Raw genomic sequence first — 20989 nt, 5'->3', positions numbered from 1 at the left:
CTTTTTCATGATATCATTCCGGAGAATGTTGTCTCATTTTTTAACTGCATTGTAATTGTGGTTTATAAATGACAATAAACTGAATCTGTATCTGAACGGTGATAACTTTCTGAATCTGCTGGTGTGGGACACAAGGCTCCTGAACTTCCATGCAGGGTGGTTGGGGGAAGGGAATATCTTTGATGATGGATACTGCTCTTGTGTGGCATTGCTCCTTGTAGATGTGCTCAATAGTGGAGAGGGTTTTTCCTGTGATGGACTTGAGTTGTATCCACTACTTTTTGTAGGCTGTTCTAGTCACGAGCATTGTTGTTTCAATGTAATTACTACTGGCCCACCACCTTCCCACCCACCCCATCCATGTCTTGGTAACCCCTACACTTCACTATGTCACCACACTCTTGACTGGCTTCCCCAAGATGGCACAGGAGTTGTTTTCACATCATCACGTCACTACCAATCCAAAAGACCATCTCACTTTCAATCAATCAATCACTCTATCTCTGCAGGTCATGATTTTTGAAGTGTGTCCAGTTACTTCTTTAACTTGAAGGATTCTGCCTCCACCACTCTTTCATACTGCGACCCCATCACCTGAGTGAAAATAAACCTTATTTCCCCTCTAATTTGTCTAATAATTATATTAAATCTGTCTTGTCCTCCCTCTGTGATCCTGAGATCATCCAGAACTCTGCACTTCATTCTAACATAATCTTTACTCTTTGTCTCCTTTTTAAATAATGCATCAACCTTGGTTTCAAATCCCTTTATGGTTGCTGCTACATATTACTTATAATCCTCTCAAGGTCGGTAACCCTCTGACCTATTCCTAATCCTCAAAACTGGCTGTGGTCAGCTGAGTGCATATTCCTACATCACCGTGAGAGTAATTTATTGACTGGGAAATTAATTGGTTTGCAAGAGTAGAGGTATCATTAACTCAAGAGATTTTGCAAATGATGGATGTCCAGAACAACACACAAACAATGCTGGAGGAACTCGGCAAGCGAAGCAGCATAAATGGAGCAGAATAAACAGTTGACATTTTTGGTCCGAGTGGCAGATTTCACAGTATAGAATTGTGGTGAGCTACATATACCTGTCTGGACACGCCCCCTGCTGACTGCTCCTGTGGCTCCTCCCACAGACCCCAGTATAAAGGCGGTTGAGGCCTGAGCCCGGCCTCTCAGTCTCCAGGATGTAGTATGGTGGTCACTCACTGCTGGTTCCTTCTTCCAGTCAATAAAAGCCGATACATCTCAGAGTGAGTTATCGATGGTGCATCAAGAATCCACTTAGAAACGAATCTGTAGTAAAACTTCAATAATCTAGTATCTTGTTGTTTGGAAATTCTGATATTTCTGGCTTTCTGGGTGCAGATTTCTGTCCTTCATTTAACTCACTGGTGTACTGGTTTCCTGGCTCCCTTCGCCACATTGGACCCCTGCTTTCTGAACTCCTGATCTCACCAGGTCTCCAGTTTGAATGCTTTCTTTAAACTCATCGGGTTTAATGGTGTGTGTGTGTGTGTGTGTGTGTGTGTGAGTGTGTGTGTGTGTGTGTGTGTGTGTGAGTGAGTGAGTGATTAATGGCACAGTGGAGTTTTCCACGCTGCAAGCCGTGCCACCCAGCAGCTCAGAATCAGATTTATTATCAGCGGCATGGCTCGAGGAATTTGTTAACTTAGCAGCAGGAATGCATTGCAATACATAATATAGAAAGAAACAAATTAATTATATAAGTTACAGTAAATATATATATTAAATAGATTAAAAAGTGCAAACAGAAATAATATAAAAGGTGAGGTAGTATTTATGGATTCAATGTCCATTTAGGAATTGATTGACCGAGGGGAATATGAAGTGTGTACCTCCTCCCTAATGATAACAATGAGAAGAGGGCATTCCCTGGGTGACGGGGGTCCTTAATAATGGACATCGCCTTTCTGAAGTACTGCTCCTTGAAGATGTTTTGGATACTACGGAAACTAGTACCCAAGATGGAGCTGACTACTTTCTGTAACTTCTTTCAGACCTGTGCAGTAGCCCCCGCATGCCAGACAATGTTGCAGCCTGTCAGAATGTTCTCCATGGTATGTCTGTAGAAGTTAGCGTGTTTTAGGAAGAGGACTCCTGATTTAACCCTAACCTAGTTACCGGACAATTTACAATGATCAGTCTTTGGACTGGGGGAAGAAACTGGAGGACCTGGAGAAAACCCACTCATTCCACGGAGAGGATGTACATGTACAGAGACCCTTTCAGGTCGGCGCCGGAATTGATCCAAACTCAGGAGTGCAGCCAGCTGTAAAATGGTGTCGAACAAACAGCTACGCCACTGTGGCGTGTTATATTACTGCACAACGTCTTTAAAAAGTGACATAAGAGTATGTTAGCGGCTAAGTTGAAGTATCAAATAGCCCAGGAAGTTGAGAGATAGCAGATACTGGAATCTGGAGAAAAAACAAATACGAATAGCTGGTGGAACTCAGCAAGTCAGGCAGCATTTGTGGAGAGAAATGGCTGTTCAACATTTTGGGTCAGGACCCTTCATCTGGACTGAAAGATAGTGGGGATAGAGGCAGTATAAATGGGTAACAGGGTGAATTAGTACTCCCTTTCCTGTCAGAATCCACCCGCAGTCCTTTGTTGCCTCCACCTATCGCCTCCCAGCTTCAGTCACTATTCCCACCCTGTCTCCTCCAGCTGCTCATCACCCCTCCTCCCCCCGGAACCTACTAGCTCTTACCCCACTGCTTCTCCTCTGCTCTTTAATCTGACAGTCTCCTCTCTTTCAGTCCAGATGAATGGTCTCAACCTGAAACATCAGCCCTCCGTTTCTCTCTGCCTGACCTGTCCAGTTCCTTCAGCAGTTTGTGCTTCAGCCCATAAAATCTGCCTTGCACCACCAGAATCCTAAACTGCTGGATTAATGGATTTTTACTGCATTCCACATACAGGAACATTACGCAGGCACAGCAGCTGGTCCATAGTTTGTTTTCTAAAATAAGTATACACTCGGTACCTGATAAAGTGGACAGCGAATGCATGTTCATTGTCTTCTGCTGTTGTGTCCCATCCACTTCAAGGTTCGATGTGTTGTGTGTTCATATTTGCTCTTCTGCACACCACGGCTTTAACACATTTATTTGAGTTCCTCTTGCTTTCCTGTCAGCTTGAACCAGTCTGGCCATTCTCCTCAGACCTCTCTTATTAACAAGGCGTTTTCACCCACAGAACTGCAGCTTACTAGATTATTCTTTGTTTTTCATATCATTCTCTGTAAATTCTAGAGAATGTTCTGTGTGAAAATCCCAGGAAATGAACAGTTTCACAGATACTCAAACCATCCTCTCTGTCACCAACAATCATCCCATGGTCAATGTCACTTAGATCACATTTCTTCCCCATTCTGATGTTTGGTTTGAACAACTGAACCTCTTGACCATGTCTGCATGCTTTTATGCATTGAGTTGCTGCCAGATGATTGGCTCATTACATACTTGTATTAACAAGTAGATGTACAGGTGTACCTAATAAAAGGGCCACTGAGTATATCGACTGCAATGACAAATGTTACAGCACAATTATTTTTAAAAATTAAGGAGTGAGTTAAGTTTCTGTGAGGAGACCTAATGATGCTTCAAGACTGTAAAAAATCTGACACCAGCACAGGTTGCAAAGGCCATAAAAGGAATTACATGAAATGTAGGTTCTTATCGTAAATCCCGAACAGCATTACAATCAAAAAGATTGTCAAAGTCAATCACATGTAGCTCCAATCTCCTTAAGCGATTAGAAAGTACCAGGTATTTACACCTCAGCAACCAATGAGTGATCGTAGCAGATGAGCAGATGCCTTATATGCTGGCTGTGAGACTGGGGAATTTGCAAATGATATTGAGCTATTGATTACCCGACAGAACCCATGAAGAACTGAGTTGTTGTACATTAAGAAAGCTAACGAGCTTTTATTATGGAATACTCAAAGCAGGAACCTGAGTATCCACAGAAGCTGCTGGATTATATGAATGGATTTCTTATATCCAAGGTAAGCAAGAATTTCTCAAAGCTAAGGAAGTGAAATCACGTCATTGATAACTTTTCAGTTGAAATGTATTTACTAGTCAATTGGATTTAACCCTCATCATGACATAGATATTCTGTCGATGCTGGAAATATTGAGCAACACACACAAAATGCTGGAGGAACTCAGCAGATCAGGCAGCATCTATGGAGGGGAATAAACAGTTGACGTTCCGGGCTAAGAACTTCTTCAGGACTGGAAGAGAGTTGGGGTGGGGGCGCAGAAACTCAAATAAGAAGGTGGGTGGAGGGGAAGGAGTAGAAGATGGCAGGTGAGGGGGAAGGTAGGTGGGTGGGGGAGGAGGGATGCAGTAAGAAGCTGTGAGGGGAGGGGATAGGTGCTAAAGGTAAAGGGCTAAAGAAGAAAAACCTGATAGGAGCAGAGTGTGGACCTTGAGACAAAGGCAAGGAGGAGGAGCACCAGAGAGAGGCCATAGGCCAGTGAAGAGAAGAGGTAAGAGGGGAACCAGAATGGGGAATGGAAAAGGTGAGAAAGGGGAGGGGGAGTCATTACAGGAATTTGGAGAAATTGATGTTCCTGTCGTCAGGTTGGAGGCTACCCTGACAGATTGTGAGGTATTGCCCGTTGTCGACAGAGTGAAAGTGCTCAACAAAGCTGTGCGGCAACCTACGTGGGGTCTCAGCAGTGTATCTGGAGCACTAGATGCAGTGGATGACCCTGACAGACTTGCAGGTGAAGTATAGCCCCACCTGCAGTGACTGTTTGGGGCCCTGGATGGTGGTGAGGGGGCAGGTGTAGCACTTAACTACAGCAATGCATTGGTATCTGTTGTCAGATGATGATAGTTGAGTTAGCTACTGATAAGGAGAGTGAGTTGGCCACTGGACCCTTCAATCCTGCTCCATCATTACTGGTCCCCTTAGACAATAACACCATATGACACAGGAGCAGAAGTAGGCCATTCAGCCCATTGAGTCTGCCCCACTGTTCCATCATGGCTGATCCTGGATCCGACACAAACCCACACACCTACCTGCTAGCCATATCCTTTCAACTTCTGCTTTAAATATACCCACAATATCGGCCTCAATCACGGTCTGTGGCAGAGCATTCCACAGATTCACTACACTCTGGCTAAAAATATTCTTTCTTACAAGTGGAATATTGTGTTCTAAAAGATCGCCCCTCAGTTTTAAGGCTGTGCTCTTTAACCAACCACAGGAAACATCCCCTCCTCATCCACCTTATTAGTCCTTTACACATTCAATAGGTTTCAGTGTGACCTCCCCCCCTCCACCCCGCATTCTTCTAAATTCCAGTGAGTACAGGCCCAAAGCTGCCAAACGCTCCTCAAGCATTAACTCCTTCATTCCCAGAATCATCCTCGTGAACCTCCTCTGGACAACATATTCTTTCTGAGATATGGAGCCTAAAATTCTTGATAATATTCGAAGTGCAACCTGACTAGTGTCTTATAAAGCTTCAACATTCCTCACCTATCACCCTACCAGCCTACAGATCCAACGCATAATCCTCCGTAACTTCTGCCACCTCCTACGTGATCCGACCACCAACCACATCTTCCCCTCCCCCCCACTCTCGGCTTTCCGCGGGGATTGCTCCCTATGCGACTCCCTTGTCCATTCATCCCCCCCAATCCCTCCCCACCGACCTCCCTCCGGGCACTCATCCCTGCAAACGGAAGAAGTGCTACACCTGCCCCCACACTTCTTCCCTCACCACCATCCCAGGCCCCAGACAGTCCTTTCAGGTGAGGCACCACTTCACCTGCGAGTCAACTGGGGTGATATACTGTATCCGGTGCTCCTGATGTGGCCATTTATACATTGGGGAGACCCGCCACAGACTGGGAGACCGTTTCGCCGAACACCGGCGCTCAGTCCTCCAGCAGTGGCGGGATCTCCCTGTGGCCACACACTTCAATTCCACAGACCACTCCCACTCCGACATGTCTGTCCATGGCCTCCTCTACCGTCAAGATGAGGCCACACGCAGGTCGATGGAGCAATACCTTATCTCCCACCTTGGTAGCCTCCTACCTGCCGGCATGAACATCCAACTCACAGACCTCCGTTGGTACCCCTGCCCCCCCCCCACCCCCATCCCTATCTATTATTTTAGTCTGGTTCTCTTTCTCTCTCTTCCCCCCCACTATAATCTCTCCCCCCAGCCCTACCTTTCTTTCTCTTTTATTTCCCATAATTCTCCACCTTCCCCCAGCCCATTTCCCTTCAGCCTACCACTTCCCAGCTCTCTACTTCATCCCTCCCCCCACTTCTTATCCCCCCTTGACCATCCCATGTAACTTCACTCCTGATGAAGGGTTTCGGTCCGAAACATTGTCACTACCTCCTCCCATAGATGCTGTCTGGCCTGCTGAGTTCTGCCAGCATTTCATGTTTTTTTATTTCAGCATTATCTCCTTGTTTTTATATTCTATTCCCCTTGAAATAAATGCCAGCATTGCATTTTCCTTCTTTACCACAGACTCAACCTGTAAATTAACCTTCTCGGAGTCTTACACGAGGACTCCCAAGTCCCTCTGCACCTCTGACATTTGAACCTTCTGCCCATTTAAATAATAGTCTGCATTATCATACATTTCCCAACATTATACTCCATCTGCTGCTTTTTTATGCCCATTCGTCCAATTTGTTTAAGTCCTGCTGCAATCGCATTGCTTGCTAAGCACTACCTACCCCTCCATCTATTCCTCGTATCATCCGCAAACTTTGCCACAAAGCCATCAATTCCACTATCTAAATCATTGACAAACAATGTGAAAAGTAGCAGTCCCAATACTGACCCCTGAGGAACACCACTAGTCACTGGCAGCCAACCAGAAAAGGCCCCTTTTATTCCCACTCACTCTTCTGAGCCATTTTCCCATGGCTTAATATCATGATCTATGAAAAAAGTGTTCTAATTCCTCTTTTAATACTTCTCATGATCTTACCTCTAAAGTCTTCTAGGACAAAGAATTCAAAGTGCTCATTACACTCTGTGAGAAACTTTGTTTCAAAAAGTTCCAAGGGACCTTTTACACCAACCTGATGTAGGCAAAGGAACGTCTCAATCTCATATTTCCAAAGAAACTCTAAGCATAATGCATTGGACACCACTAAACAAAGATTGGTATTCCATGACGTAGAGTCACACAGTAAAAATACAGTTCCTTCAGGCCACCATAAGGAAGGCATGTGGTCAGGGAATTTAGTTCAAGACCCATGAGGTAATTTTGAAGATCTATTAAATTCTGGTTAAACCGCACGTGGAATATTATGTTCAGGTCTGGTCATCTTATTATAGGAAGGATGCAGAAAGTTTGCAGAGATTTACCAGAATGCCACCTAGATTACAGAATATATCTTGAGAGGATAGGTTGAATGAGTTAAGGCTTTTTTCTTTGTAAAAAAGGAGGATGAGAGGTGACTTGGAGGTGTATAAGTGGATAAGGCATAGATATAGACTGGATACTTAGAGACTTTTTCCCAAGATGGAAAAAGCTAAGATGAGGGGGCATAACTATATGTGGGGGGGGGGGGGGGTTGGATGTCAGAGGTAATTTGTCTACACAGAGCGTGATAGATGCATGAAACACCCTGCCAGGGATGCTGGTAAGTCTTAGATAGGCAAGCGGATGAAATAAAAATGGTGGTCTATGTGGGCGGAGGGTATAGATTGACCTTAGAGTAGGTTAATGAATCAGGACATCATAGGCTAAAGGGCCTGTACCATGTCCTAAGTTCTAAGTCCATGCAGGTCAATAAATCTCATCTATACTAACTTCATTTACCAACAGTGGGTCTGTAGTCTCCTATGCCTTGGTGGTTTATGTGATTAACCTGATTTTTCTTAAATATAACAAAGTCATGTTTCTATGCATAAGTACATTAATGCACAGGTGCAATGAAAAAAAATAAATGCAGCAACATGTGTACAGTTCATTGCAAATAAGCAGCATTCACAGAAAAAAGACACAATTTATGTATAATCTCTGCAAGAAAAAGACAAAACAGAAAAAGTGCAGTGTAGTGCAGAGTGATCAAAGTAGGCATACTGTTACTATGCTGAGGTAGTGATGCAGGTTGGATAAAGAGTGAATGGTTGAAGTGAAGTAACTGTCCTTGAATCTAGCCATGAAGGACTTCAGTCCTGCCCGATGGCAGCTGCAAGAAGGTGGCATGACCCAAATGGAGAGGATCTTTGATGAGAAGGTTTGCAATCTTGAGTCAGCACTGCCTGCAGATACTTCCAGTGCTGGGCAGGGATGTGCCCTTAATGTACTGGGCTGAGTTCACTGCTCTGCAACTGTATTACTTTCCTATGCATTTGAATTACCATACCCATCCGAGATACTTATCAGTTGCACTACATACACAGGGCCCTTAGTATTGTCAAGGAACCCTCCCACCCTGTCCCACAATCGCTAGCAAGTTTCTACAGAACATTCTGGTTGGTTCCATCAACGTCTGGTATGGAGCGGCCACTCCACAGGGTTGGAAAATGCTGTAGAAAGCTGCAGGTTCAGTCAGCTCCATTGTGGGCTTCCCAGCATCAAGGACATCTTCAAAAGGAGATTCCTCAAAAAGGCTACATCCACCATAAAGGACACCCATCACCCAGGACATACCCTCTTCTCATTGTCACTGTCAAGGAGGAGATACAGGAGCCTGAAGACATGCACCCAATGTTTTAGGAACAGATTCTTCCCCTTCACCATCAAATTTCAGAATGGACAATGAACCATGTACTACCTCACTTTTTTCTTCTTCCTCTTTTTTGCACTACTTGTCCAATTATTTATATTTATTTCTTATTCTAATTTATAGCATATATATATATATATATATTGCACTGTACTGTCTGTGTTGGTGCATGGCCTAGTGTGCAAGGCATCAGACTAGTAACCTGAAGGTCGCTGGTTCAAGCCTCAGCTGAGGCAGCGTGTTTGTGTCCTTGAGCAAGGCACTTAACAACACATCGCTCTGCGACGACACCGGTGCCAAGCTGCATGGGTCCTAGTGCCCTTCCCTTGGACAACATCGGTGGTGTGGAGAGGGGAAGGGCTGCAGCTTGGGCAACTGCCGGTCTCCCATACAACCCTGCCCAGGTCTGCACCCTGGAAACTCCAGGCGCAGATCCATGGTCTCTCGAGACCGACGGATGCCACCACCACTGTCACAAGATAACAAATTTAACCTAATACTGCATGCCAGTGATACTAAACCTGATTCTGATTCAGATCGCTTTGACCCTCTACCATCAGGCAGGAGATACCATCGCATTAGGACAAGGACGGTTAGGATGGGAAGTAGCTTCTTCCCCCAAGACATGAAACTACTGAACTTGCTGCCGCCACCTAGGTCTCATCATGAATGAAGCACCAACAGTGCTACACTGTTTACTTGAGTCATAATTGCACATTAAGCTGAATGTCAATCTTATGTATTTTATTATTCATTTATTTGTGGTAATATTACTTTATGAGTTGTGCATGAGTTAAATGTGCTGTGTAGTGCACCTTGGTCTACTGGTATGAAGTATATGCATACGTGGGGAAAATAAAAACTAAAGTTATTTTGAACTCCGTGGAGCATGTGGGGATCCTCCGATATCCAGGCACTCTTTCTTTCTTTCTTTCTTTCTTTTTTCTTTTTATTTTCTTTTCTTTTTTTCAGATAGGGATCTAAGGGGGGGGGAAGGGTTAAGGGGAGGGGGGAGGGTTAATATTAATTTTTCACTATTCTAATATTCTATTCATTTTATGTAATTCTCTTAAAATTAATAAATAAATAAAAAATTCTGAAATATATGCATACGTTTGCTGGTATGCATGTATATGGTTGAATGATAATAAACTTGAATTTGAATGGACCGTGATGCAACCAGTCAATATAGAATGTAGAATTATACAAAGCAATTCATAACACGGTTCTGGTTGTAGACAATGTTTGCTGCCTGCGAATTGGGAGTATTTGACCTTCTGCATGAGGACACTGTCCTGCTCTCTTCCAATGCCATTGCCGAACGTCTTAACACCAGTGCTGATGGCATGGAAAGACTACTCTCTGCATGTGTCGGACTCCAGCTGCTGGATGTCAAGGACCATCAAGGTGAAGGTACTCAAATTAGAACGCTTCTTGTCTATCGATGTATTTGGGCATGACTGCAGTAGGAAATTGGTATTTCATTTGGATTATCAAGGCTCAGCATGTGTATTTTCAATTCAGTTCTTATTTGTATTATTTTAAACAACATGTTGACTCACCCTCAGTTGCAAGTGCTACTGCTAACTTAATGATCTGTTAATAATTCATCAGGGGTGATTGATAAGTTCATGGTCTAAGTTAGGAGACGAGTTATTAACTTCAAACTTTCTGCATAATCACTCAGAGTTGAACTGCATGTGCATGTTATGAGAGCTGTATAACTCATCTCCCTCTACCATAGGCCATAGACTTATCAATCACCCTTGCTGTGGACACTTTCTGGAGGTCCAAGATCTGTATGCTCCACAACCGCTGGACTAAGTGTGTAAATGTAGGAGGGGACTCTGTTGAAAAATAAATGTGCTAGGTTTTCCAAAAATGACTCCTTCTACCTTAGGCTACAAACTTATCAATCACCCCTCGTATATTCTTTCTAAGTTAATGCATTAACTTCATTGTTAAAAAAAACAACAAAATCTACCAATACACCCAGTGGCCACTTTATTAGGTATCACCTGTACTTAATAACATTGTCACTGAATGTATGTTTGTGGTTTTCTGCTTCCACTTCAAGGTTGGATGTGTTGTGCATTCAGAGATGCTCTTCTGCACACCACTGTTGTAACACATGGTTATTTGAGTTACTGTCGCCTTCCTGACAGCTTGAACCCAATTTAGCTATTCTCTCTCCTCTGACTTCTCTCACTAACTAGGCACTTTTGCCCAGACTGGATGTTTTTTTTTGTTTCTCACATCATTCTCTGAAAACTCTAGAGACTATTGTGCTTGAAAATCCCAGATGATCTGCAGTTTCACAGATACTCAAACCACTCCCATTTGGCACCACAATCATTCCATGGTCAAATACACTTAGATTACATTTCCTCCCCATTCTAATGTTTGGTCTGTACAACAACTAGATGACTTGACTCTGTCTGCATGTTTTTAATGCATTGAGTTGCTGCCACATGATTGGTTGATTAGATATTTGCATTAATGAGCAGGTGTACAGATGCACCTAACACTGTGGCCATTGGGTTATGAGTTGTCGGGGTGAGGATAAATCTCCACCAAAGGAGGGGTAAGGCGGTCCTTCCCTCTGCAAGCCTGCAGGTCACCCTTGGGTGAGGCGTAGCACCTGCTTACCCCCCCCCACCCCCCCAGTCAGGGTCACATGAAGCCATAGGAGCAGCAGGTGCTGATCACAAGGCCTGATGTGACCACTGATGCCAGGCAGACAATCTCTGAAGCGAATTGATAATGGCTGGGGCGACTTGTCTTGTAAAGACACTGCCCAGAAGAAGCCAATGGCAGGCCGCTTCTGTAGAAAAAGTTTGCCAAGAACAATCATGGTCATGGAAAGACTATGAATGAAAGGGGACGACTAGAGAGATTTTTAAAAATTTTGATTTCTAGTATGATTCATCGGTTTCTGACGCTTCTAGTTCAATTAAGCACATAGTAATTACAGCATTTCATCACAGTGCAGCCCAGGATGTTGTGCCGACCTTTTAACCAGCTCTTTTCTTTTTCAATATTTTTATTGATTTCTACAAAAAAGAATACAAAGTACAGGAGGATATACATCATATATCAATTACAATATATGTGAATCACACTTATAGTCTCATTCATGTAAATTAAATTGAATCATATTATTGAAAAGTAATAATTTTATTATACAAAAAAATCTAAAACCATTACCAAGAAAAACTGTTTGGTAAAGAAAGAAAAAAGGAAAAAAAATCCTTATCATATAGAAAAAACATTATTAGCCAACATCTGTACTTGATAACAAATCAAAGATTTTGAAAATAATTCAAAAAAGGTCCCCACAATGTTTGAAAGTTTTGTCTTGATTCAGAAATTGAACAACAAATCTTCTCTAAATTTTAAGCATGATTTAACATCGCTTAGCCATTGAGCATGAGTAGGTGGAGCAACACCCTTCCACCTAAGCAACAATGCCCACCTAACTATAAGAGAAATAAAAGCCAAAATGACTTTCTGCGATCTCAATTACATACATTTCCTAAAAGTACTGATAAGAATTTATAAGATGTAATTTTTATTTTGAAGCCTTTTCATAATGGATCAATATCTAATATTTACGGTATGTTGTTGGGAATGAGAAACGCTCCTTTAGACAAAATTAAAAATCTCTGGGAATAAGATTTATAGACTTCAATTTCTGAGGAAACTTGGAATGAAATTTTTAAAGTGGTTAATACCTCATCGTTGTGCGCCCATCACTCCTTCTCACAATTTAAAGTGGTCCACGGGGCCCATATGACTAAGGATAAGCTTCCTCGTTTTTATTCAGATATATCTCCCTATTGTGACAGATGTAACAATGGAGCGGCTTCAGTAATTCATATGTTCTGGACATGTCCGAGTCTTGAAAAATACTGGAAGGAAGTATTTCAAACTTTTTCTGTACTTTTTAAAGTAAAATTTAAACCAAACCCTTTGACTGCCTTATTTGATATTGTTGGAGGAAAAGGTATTATCTTAACCAACTCTAAGATCAATCTAATTTTTCCCTCCATTTTCTGTTACTACAATGCACAACCAGCCTTTGTAATAAGCACAAAGCTTTCACAAAAAAATGTTATATTTTTACTGTGGATCACTTTTACTTAAAAATCAGCAGCTTAGAAATGACACTGAAAACCATTCAAATTATTGGTAAAAAAAATCATTTGTATGTTTTGTAAACCTGCTACTTCACATTTTATAGATTTGGAGAGTTATACAACATGGAAACAGGGCCTTCGGCCCAACTTGCCCATGCTGACCAAGTTACCTTCCTGAGCTAATCAAATTTGCCAATTTTTGACCCATATCTCCCTAAGGCAGGGGTTCCCAGCCTGGGTCCACAGACCCCTTGGTTAATGGTAAGGGTCCATTGGTAATGGCAAACAAAAAGTTGGGAACCCCTAGTATAAGCCTTTCCTATCCATGTTACCTGTCCAAATGTATTTTAGCATTGTGATTTACCACTTCCATTGGAAGCTCAGTCCAAAAATATGCCCCTCAGGACCCATTAAATCTTACCCCTCACATAAACCTATCCTTCTAACTTTTGACATTCCCCTCCTGAGTGTGGGAGGGGAACTGCTGTGACCATTTACCTTATCTATTCCTCTCTTGATCTTATAAACATCAATAAGCCTCCTTCTCTCAAGCAAAACAATCCCAGCCTAACCAGTCTCTCAGTCTCCTGTCATAACTCAAGCTCTCTAGTTCCAGCAACAGCCTTGTGAATCTTTATTGTGCCCTCTCTGGCTGGGAGCTTAATGTCCAAGGATACACGTTGCATCTATAGGATAGGTTGGTAGGGAGAGGGGTTGAGTGGCTCTGTTGGTAAAAGTTGAAATCAAATCATTGGAAAGAGGTGACATAGGGTCAGAAGGTGTTGAAAAGTTGTGGGTAGAGCTAAGGACCTGCGAGGGTAAATATACCATTATGGGAGTTATATACAGACCCCCAAACAGTAGTAAAAATATGGTCTGCAGATTACAACAGGATATAGAAGATGCATGCCAAAAGGGCAATGTTACAATATTCATGGGGGAATTTTAAATGCAGATAGATTGGGAAATTAGGTTGCTGCTGGATCCCAAGAGAGGGAATTTCTAGAATGCTTACAAGATGGCTTTTTAGAGCAGTTCATGGTTGAGCCCACAGAGGGATCAACTGTTCTGGGTTGGATGTTGTGCGAGAAACTGGAAATGATTGAAAAGCTTAAGGTAAAAGAGCAAATAGGGAAGTGTGATCATAATATGATTGAATTCACCCTGAAATTTGAGAATGAGAAGATAAAGTGGGATGTATCAGTATCACACTGGAGTAAAGAGAATTGCAGAGGCATGAGAAAAGAATTGATCAAAATTAATTGGGAAGGAACACTAGCAGGGATGATGGCAGAGCAGCAGTAGCTGGGATTTCTGGAAGCAATTCAGAAGGCACAGGATATATACATCCCAAAGAGAAAGAAGCATTCTAAAGGTAAGATGGCACAATCGTGGCTAACAAGAGAAGTCAAAGTCAACATAATAGCCACATAGAGGGCATATAATAGAGCAAAAATTAGAGGGAAGTTAAAGGATTGGTAAGCTTTTAAAAACCAACAGAAGGCAACCAAAAGGTCATTAAGAAGGAAAAGATGAAATACAAAAGTAAGCTAGCCAACAATATTAAAGAGGATAACAAAAGTTTAAGATACATAAAGTGTAAAAGAGAGGCGAGAGTGAATATCAGATTGATAAAAAATGATGCTGGTGAGGTATTACTGGGGGGACAAGGAAACAGCAGAAAAACTAAATTTGTATTTTGCATCAGACTTTACTGTGGAAGACACTAGTAGTATGTTGAACATTCAAGAATGTTAGGGGACAGAAGTGTGTGAAGCTGCTATTACTAGGGAGAAGGTTCTTGGGAAACTGAAAGGTCTGAAGGTAGGCAAGTCACCTGGATCAGATGGTCTACATCCCAGGATACTGAAAGGGGTGGATGAAGAGATTTTGGAAGCATTAGTAAATGATCTTTCAAGAATCACTAGATTTTGGCATGGTCCTGAAGACTGGAAAACTGTAAATGACACTTCACTCTTCAAGAAGGGAGAGGCAGAAGAAAGGGAATTATAGGCCAGTTAGTCTGACCTCAGTGATAGGGAAGATGGTGGAGTCGATGTTAACGATGTGGTTTTGGGGTACTTGGAGACACATGATAAAATCAGCCATAGTCAGCATGGTTTACTCAAGGGAAAATCTTGCCTGCCAAATCTGTTGGAATTCTTTGAAGAAACAGTGGCCTAATTCGGCTCCTACATCTGATGGTCTTATGGTCTTCATCACATCATGTGCAGACCAAATCTGCACACAATATTCCAGGTGTGTCCTTACCATTATTGTATACGATCATAACATGGTGTCTCAACTTTTGTACTCAGTTCCCCATTTGATGATGGCAAGCAAACCAGATGCCTTCTTCTCCACTTTGTCCACCTGTATTACCAGTTTCAGGAAACCTTTTCCTTTACTCCTTATCTCTCTGTTCTGTAACACACCCCAAGACCCTTTTTTTTCCTCATGTAAATCCTGCCCTAGTTTAACTTCCCAAAGTGCTTCAGTTTGCACTTATCTCAGTTAAATTCCCTTTGCCATTCCTTTGCCCACTTTCCCAGTTGATCTAGATCCTATTGTAACCATGAACAACTGTCCACCACACCACTGCATCTCTGTAAATCTGCAGTTCTCAACTTTTATAATGCCAAGGACCCATACCACAATGCAAGGCGTCCATGGGCCCCAGGTTGCAAATGGCTGTTCTAAATCATATCATGCCAACTACATATTCAGTGCCCATTATTAGGTACAGGACTGGAAGCTGGTGTGGCTTTCTGTTGCATTAGCCCATCAACGTCAAAGTCTGATGTATTGTGCATTCTGAAATGCTCTTCTGTGCACCACTGCTGTATTGTCTGTTTATTTGAATTACAGCTTGAACTAGTCTGGCCATTCTCCACTGCCCTCTCTCATTAGCAAGATATTTTCATCCACAGAACTGCCACTCACTGTGTTTTTGTTTTGATTTTAGCACCATTCTCTGTAAGGTCTAGAGACTGTTGTGCATGAAAATCCCAGGAGATCAGCAGTTTCTGAGATACTGTAACCATTGTGTCTGGCAGCAACAATCATTCCATGGTTGAAGTTACTTAGATCACATTTCTTCCTCATTCTGATGTTTGGTCTGAACAACAACTTGACCATGTCTGTTTGCTTTTATGCACTGAATTGCTGCCAGATGATTGGCTGATTTGATATTTGCAGATATACAAGTGAACCTAATAAAGTGGACACTGTATGCATAAGCATATATTTTTTCTTCCATGTACAGCCTTGTACAGTAATACCAATTTGTCCAGAATCTACCTGACGAAGACAAGTCCCAAGACGTTACATTATTCAATGGCATACTATTCACAAACCATTTACCATTGTTTTTCCTACATTACTGATGCAATAAGGTAAGAAATTTACATTTTCTGAGAATGTTTCTATTACATTTGAGTTCATATCTCCATACGCATTAAAACAAGGTGGACCACAAATGATTGTTGAAGATGCAGGAGCTGCTAGTGGTAGTCAGGCCTACCAACATTTGAGAAAGGATGTAATGCTGAGGCTTTAGTAGACATCGGACAAACAGTACTTGAAGTTTTGTGAGCAGCTTTGAGTCCCTTATCTAAGAAATGATGAGACCATAAGACATGAGAGCAGAATTAGACCATCTGGCCCATCGAATCTGATCCTCAACCCCAGTTCCCGGCCTTCTCCCCATAACCTTTGCTGCCATGTCCAATAAAGAACCTATTAATCTCTGCCTTAAATACACCCAATGACCTGGCCTCCACAGCTGCATGTGGCAACAAATTCCACAAATTTATCACCCTTTGGCCAAGGAAATTTCTCTGCATCTGTTTAGAAAGGGCAACCCTTTATTCTGAGGCTTATGCTCTCTTGTCCTAGACTCTCTCACCATGGGAAACATCCTTTCCATATTTACTGTCTAGGCGTTTCCAATATTCAAAAGGTTTCATTGAGGTCTCCCCTTTATCCTTCTGAATTCCAGTGAGTACAGACCCAGAGCCATTAAACATTCCTTGTATGATAACACGTTAATTCATATAACCATATAACAATTACAGTATGGAAACAGGCCATCTTGCCCCTTCTAGTCCGTACCGAACCCTTACTCTCACCTAGTCCTACCTACCTGCACTCAGCCCATAACCCTTTATTCCTTTCCTGTCCATATACCTAACCAATTTTTTTCTTTTTTTTTAATGACAAAATTGAACCTGCCTCTACCACTTCTACTGGAAGCTCATTCCACACAGCTACCTCTCTCTGAGTAAAGAAGTTTCCCCTGTGTTACCCCTAAACTTTTGCCCCTTAACTCTCATGTCCTCTTGTTTGAATCTCCCCTACTCTTAATGGAAAAAGCCAATCCACATCAACTCTATCTATCCCCCTCATAATTTTAAATATCTCTATCAAATCCCCCCTCAACCTTTTACGCTCCAAAGAATAAAGACCTAACTTGTTCAACCTTTCTCTGCAACTTAGGTGCTGAAACCCAGGTAACATTTTAGTAAATTTCCTCTGTACTCTCTCTATTTTGTTGACACCTTTCCTATAATTTGGTGACCAGAATTGTACACAATACTCCAAATTTGGCCTCACCCATGCAATATCTTGTACAATCTTACAATGATTCCTTGTACAATGATTCCTGGAATCATCCTTGTGAACCTCCTCTGGAAACTCTTTTCTAAATGGGGGGCCCAAAACTGTTCACAATACTTGAGGTGAGGCCTCACCAGTGCCTTATAAAGCCTCTGCATCACATCCTTGCTCTTGTATTCTCGACCTCTTGAAATGAATGCTAACATGGCATTTGCCTTCCTCACTGCCGCTCAACCTGCAAATGGAGAGGATTCAGAGGAGGTTTATGAGAATGATCTCAGAAAGCAAAGGGTTAATATACGAGGAACATTTGATGTCTCTGGGCCCCTACTTGCTGGATGCTTGAAGAATGAGTTGGGGGCGGAGGGGAATATCATTGAAACCTATCTAATTTTGTAAGGCCTAGATAGAATGGACATACAGAGGATGTTTCCAACAATGGGAGAGTCAAGGACCAGAGGGCACAGCCTCAGAATAGAGGGAAATCCCTTCAGTACAGAGGTGGGAAGGAAAATCTTTAGCTGGAGGGTGGTTAATTTATGGAATTAAATGACACAAATGGCTGCGGAGGTCAAGTCTTTGGGTATATTTAAAGCAATGGCTCTTGATTTGTAGAGGCATCAAAGATTATGGGGAGAAGGCAGGAGAATGAGGTTGAACTGGAAAATGAATCATTAGACTATAAGACATAGGAGCAGAATTAGGCCATTTGGCCCATTGAGTCTTCACTGCCATTCAATCGTGAGTGATCCTATTTTCCCCTCCTCTGCACCACTACCTGACATTCTCCCCATAACCTTTGATTGCATGGCCAATCAGGTCCAGAGCCACCAAACGTTCTGCATATGATAACCCTTTCATTACTGGAATCATCTTTGTGAACCTCCTCTAGACTGTCTCCAATGCCAGTGCACCTTTTCTTAGACCAGGGGCACAAAACTGTTCACAATACTCAGTGTGAGGCTTCACCAGCGCCTTATAAAGCCTCAGCATCACATTCCTACTCTTATTTTCTAGATCTCTTGAAATGAATGCTAACATTGCAATTGCCTTCCTCATCACTGATTCAATCTGCAAGTTAACCTTTAGGGTTTTCTGCACAAGATCTCCCAAGTCTCTTTGCATCTCAAATTTTTGGATTTTCTCCACGTTTAGAAAATAGTCTGCACATTTATTTCTTCTACCAAAGTGTATGACCATGAATTTTCCAACATTGTATTTTATTTGCCACTTTCTTGTCCATTCTCTAATCTAAGTCCTCCTGTAGCCTCCCAGTCCCCGCAACACCACCTGGCCCTCCACCAATCTTCATATCATCTGCAAATTTGGCAACAAAGCTATCTGTTCCATCATCTAAATCATTTATATACTGCATAAAGAGAAGTGGTCCCAACATCGAGCCCTGTGGAACACCATTAGTCACTGGCAGCCAACCAGAAAAGGATTCTTTTATTCCCACTTGCTGTCTCCTACCAGTCAGCCAATGCCCTAAACATGCTAATAACTTTCCTGTAATACCATGTGCTCTTAACTTGGTAGGCATAGAATTCCATTTGGCAAGATTTTCCCTTAAACGAACCATATTGACTTTTTCCTATCTTGTCCTGCGTCACCAAGTACTCCATAACCTCATCCTTAACAATCAACTCCAACATCTTTCTAACTGCTGAGGTCAGGCTAGCTGGTCTACAATTTCCTTTCTGCTGCCCTCCCTTCTTTCTTAAAGAGTGGAGTGACATTTATAATTTTGCAGTCCTCTGGAACCATGCCAGAGTCCAATGATTCTTGAAAGATCATCAGTAATGCCTCCACAATCTCTACTGCTACCTCTTCCAGAACTCTAGGGTGCAGTTCATCAGGTCCAGATGACATATGTACCCTTAAGTCTTTCAGCTTTTTGAGCAACTTCTCCCTTGTAATAGTAACTGCACTCACTTCTCTTCCCTCACACCCTTCAACATCTGACACACTGCTGGTGTCTTCCACAGTGAAGACTGATGCAAGACACTTATTTAGTTCATCTGCCATCTACTTGTCCCCCGTTATTATTTCTCCAGCCTCTTTTTCTAGCAGTCCTATATCCATTCTCATCTCTCTTTTAATTTTTACTTGAAAAGGCTTTTTCTATCAATTTTGATATTGTTTGTTAGCTTGTTTTTATATTTCATCTTTTCCCTCCTAAAAATTCTTTTAGTTGCTTTCTGCAGGTTTTTAAAAAGCTTCCCAATCCTCTATCTTTCCCATAATTTTTGCTTTGTTGTATGCCCTCTCTTTTGCTTTTACATTAGATTTGACTTCCCTTGTCAGCCACAGTTGTACTATTTTGCCATTTAAGTATTATTTATTTTTGGAACGCACCTATTTTGCACATTTCTTATTTTCCCTAGAATCTCACGCCATTGCTGTTCTGCTGTCATCCCTGCCAGCATCTCCTTCCAGTTTACTTTGGCCAACTTCTCTCTCATACCACTGTAGCTTCCTTTACTCCACTGAAATACTGCTATGTCAGACTTTACCTTCTCCCTGTCAAATTTCAAGTTGAACTCAGTCATATTGTGATCATTGGTTCCTTAGGGTTCTTCTACCTTAAGCTCCCTGATCGCCACTGGTTCAGTACATGACACCCAATTCAGTGTAGCTGATCCCCTAGTAGGCTCAGTGATAAGCTATTCTAAAATGCCATCTCATAGGCATTTTATAAATTCACTCTTGAGATCCATTACCAACCTAATTTTCCCAATCTACTTGCATGTTAAAATCTCCCATGACCATTATGACATTGCTCTTTTGACACACCTTTTCCATTTCCCATTGTAATCTGTAGTCCACATCCCAACTTCTGTTTGGCGCCTGTGTATAACTGTCATCAGGGTCCTTCTACCCTTGCAGTTTCTTAAATGCAAGCCACAAAGATTCAAAATCTTCTGATTCTATGTCACATCTTTCTAATTATTTGATGCCACCCTTTACCAGTAGATGCACACCACCCATCTGCCTACCTTCCTATCTCTTAGATACAATGTGTAACCTTGGACACTTAGTTTCCAATTACAGCCATCCTTTAGCCGTGATTTAGCAATGGCCACAACATCATACCTGACAGTCTGTAATAATGCAACAAGATTATTTCTTGAACTCCATGCACTGAGATATAACACCTTGAGTACTCCATTTGCTGCCCTTTTTGATTCTGCATCACCAATGCACATATTCACCCTGCTGGCTGCAATTTTGTCCTATCATCTGCCTGCCCTTCCTGACTGTCTGGCTGCACATTATCTTTGCTTTTTTACCATCTGTCCTATCCTGAGTCCCTTCACTCTGCCTATCCCCAGATTAGTTTAAACCCACCCCAGCAGCTCTTACAAACCTGACCACCAGAATATTGATTCTCCTTGGGTTCAGATACAACTTGTCATTGTTGTACTGGTCATATCTTCCCACAGAAGAGATCCC

At 42.1% G+C, this 20989-nt stretch overlaps 1 protein-coding gene across 1 annotated transcript in view; it reads left to right on the top strand.

The window, feature by feature from the left end:
- Window positions 1-1208: 1208 nt before the first annotated feature.
- asmt (acetylserotonin O-methyltransferase) overlaps window positions 1209-20989 on the top strand; it is a 51758-nt gene continuing 31977 nt past the window's right edge. Inside the window, exons 1-4 of the mRNA XM_059963271.1 lie at window positions 1209-1264; window positions 3923-4050; window positions 10016-10190; window positions 16182-16311. Coding sequence (XP_059819254.1) covers window positions 3976-4050; window positions 10016-10190; window positions 16182-16311 — 380 coding nt within the window. The 5' untranslated portion in view covers window positions 1209-1264; window positions 3923-3975. The remainder of the gene's footprint in view (window positions 1265-3922; window positions 4051-10015; window positions 10191-16181; window positions 16312-20989) is intronic.

This window comes from Hypanus sabinus, chromosome 3 (assembly GCF_030144855.1).
Source record: "Hypanus sabinus isolate sHypSab1 chromosome 3, sHypSab1.hap1, whole genome shotgun sequence".
In the NCBI taxonomy this organism is placed as follows: Eukaryota; Metazoa; Chordata; class Chondrichthyes; order Myliobatiformes; family Dasyatidae; genus Hypanus; species Hypanus sabinus.
This window is presented reverse-complemented; position numbering and strand designations above follow the sequence as displayed.